Source organism: Berghia stephanieae, chromosome 12 (genome assembly GCF_034508935.2).
Source record: "Berghia stephanieae isolate SIO BIC M18660-M18661 chromosome 12, UCSD_Bste_1.3, whole genome shotgun sequence".
NCBI lineage: Eukaryota > Metazoa > Mollusca > Gastropoda > Nudibranchia > Aeolidiidae > Berghia > Berghia stephanieae.
Genome location: NC_088371.1, coordinates 24383475 through 24385974, shown reverse-complemented (window position 1 = coordinate 24385974; position 2500 = coordinate 24383475). Strand labels below are relative to the sequence as shown.

Sequence of the window (2500 nt, the reverse complement as noted above, 5' to 3'; positions counted from 1 at the left end):
TTATTATTATTATTATTATTATTATTATTATTATTATTATTATTATTATTATTATTATTTATTATTATTATTATTATTATTATTATTATCATTATTATTATTATCATTATTATTATTATACGGAGATTCCACTGAACTATGCCAGGAAAATATTCGGTTTAACAGCAAAGGAAAATACATTATATATATATATATATATATATATATATATATTATATATATAATTATATATATATAATTTAATATTTACCACAATGTTAGAGTCAGTGTGTTAGTTTATATGATTGTGTAACGTACCTGACACAGACGTTATAAATATTAAAATGATAAATATTAAAATAATAATTCGCTCCATTGCTACATGTCGAGCACTTTTCGTACCATATTTGTATCCAACACGATTCAATATATATATATATATATATATATATATATATATATATATATATATATATATATATATATATATATATATATATATATATATATATAAGATCACTGTAATTAGATAGTCATTTCTTCATCATGCCTCCCACAGAACAAGCCGTCATCATTGGGTTCAATCCTGAAGGCGAGATCAAGACACAGATGGTGCGAGACAACGTGGAACGTCTCAAAGACTACTTGAAGAGAATGGGATATTAACGCTGTGGATGCGCCTACAACATGGAGTGTATACTGATATTATTGTTATTATTATTATACCATCATGCTGATATGGCTACACAAAAACAATAGATAAATTAATAAATAGACTTACATAACCATTCACGCCAAAAAGTTACAATGTCGGATTGATCAGATTTGGGGAAATATCGTTTGTTTTTTTTAGTTGGTTGGGGCTTGGGTAGGAGGATGGGTTGGAGTTTTTGTTTTTTGTAATTTCTTTTTTTTTTTGGCGGGGGGGGGGGGGATTGTTCTTTTTTTTTTTTGTCTTGGATTTTGGAGGTTGATATTTTATATTTTGTTGTTTTGTTTAGTATTTTATTCTGTCTGTCATTTTTGTTTTTGTTTTTCTTAAATTTTTCCGTGGCGAAGGGGTGGGGGGGGGGGGGGGGGGGTTGTTATTGTTTTTGTTTTTTCCTCTTTATAGATTTATCTTTAGGGTTTGGGGGGTGTGAGTAGGGGATTGTGAAAGACAAATAAAAATCGCTCTCCCCAAAGGAAGATTTGATTTCAACTCAAATTATACCAGGTTGAGGGTAACATTCAATTTTTAAAAATTTGTTCAACCCGAAATCATACCTTTTTGAAATGATTGGTTGCGTGTTACTCGATGTAGACTTTTTAAATGCATAATAAATAATTACGTATATTCTAGACCAACAAGCTTATCATCTCGCCAATGTTGAATCCGAAGCATAGTTCTGTCTTACTCTGAAAAAAAAAACACATTTAAAAAACAATTTTGGGCAGAAAACTCCTCCTTCAATTATCGATCGATTAAAATGACCTTCACCTTGTCAAAAGCTCTCAAAGCTTGGATTTCTTTACGCCAACTTTGATACACAGCTTGACAGCTACACAGCTACAGCGTTTTGCCCTATGTGACCCAAAATGATTTCTATTCACCATGTCAAAAACTCTCCCTGGTGATTCTGTTGAATTTATAACGATCTGATTATGTTTAAAAATAGTGGGGTTTGTTTATTTTTTGTGTGGGTGTGTGTGTGTGTGTGTGTGTGTGTGTGTGTGTGTGTGTGTGTGTGTGTGTTGTGTGGGGACAAGTGTGTTGATAGTTTTACTGATATAATATATATATACATATATTTTACAATATTTTCATGATGTTATTGAAGTTGCTAAATTAAAAACGAGGAAGCAAGCGGCGAGTGTTTTTTCAATTATTATCAAATTGTGTGTGATTTGTTTTGGTGCTAGCGTGTATAGTAATAAATATTATTATAATTGTCATCATAATTATCGTCATTATCGTCGTCATCATCATCTCACCATCATCACCAATACTTTTACTTATAATTAGTAGTCACTATAAATATTGTCATCACCATTATCATAAGCAAATTAAAGCTTTATAGATATTCTTGCCATACCCGATAATGACGCAAGATTTCATGCCTGTTGTCTCTACATAGTTACATTCATTCTATGACTTAGTAAGTCCATAATATTATCATTATTATTAATCATAATAGTCATGTGCAATTTTGCTTTCTAGTCGCTCTTTACAAGTAGTCTACTGTAATGATAAGATTGAGATAATTATAGGCCCTACATTATTGATGGGTTAGTTTGTTTTGTTGTTGTTTTTTTTTGTTTTTTTTTGTTTTTGTTTTTAGTTGTTGTTGTTCCATTATTTTTTTTTTGGGGGGGGGGGGGGGGGGGGGGGTTGTTAAGCAACTGAATATTTTGTTGGGGTTGTCTTGTGGAGGAGTATATTTTTATTTGTTTTGTTTTGTTTTTTCCTTTTTTTTCTCCTTTTTGTTTTTATTTTGGGAAAAATGGTGGTGGGGTCGTTGAACTTTATTAGGTCCTCTCT

At 30.7% G+C, this 2500-nt stretch overlaps 1 protein-coding gene across 2 annotated transcripts in view; it reads left to right on the top strand.

Annotated features, from left to right (window-relative positions):
- Nucleotides 1-1705, top strand: part of LOC144957787 (profilin-1-like) — a 27063-nt gene extending 25358 nt beyond the window's left edge. Inside the window, exon 4 of one of the 2 annotated variants that reach the window (XM_078889204.1) lies at nucleotides 539-1705. In XM_078889204.1, coding sequence (XP_078745330.1) covers nucleotides 539-645 — 107 coding nt within the window. In that variant the 3' untranslated portion in view covers nucleotides 646-1705. The remainder of the gene's footprint in view (nucleotides 1-538) is intronic. The other variant, XM_078889205.1, reaches the window with a different exon arrangement.
- Nucleotides 1706-2500: the final 795 nt, after the last annotated feature.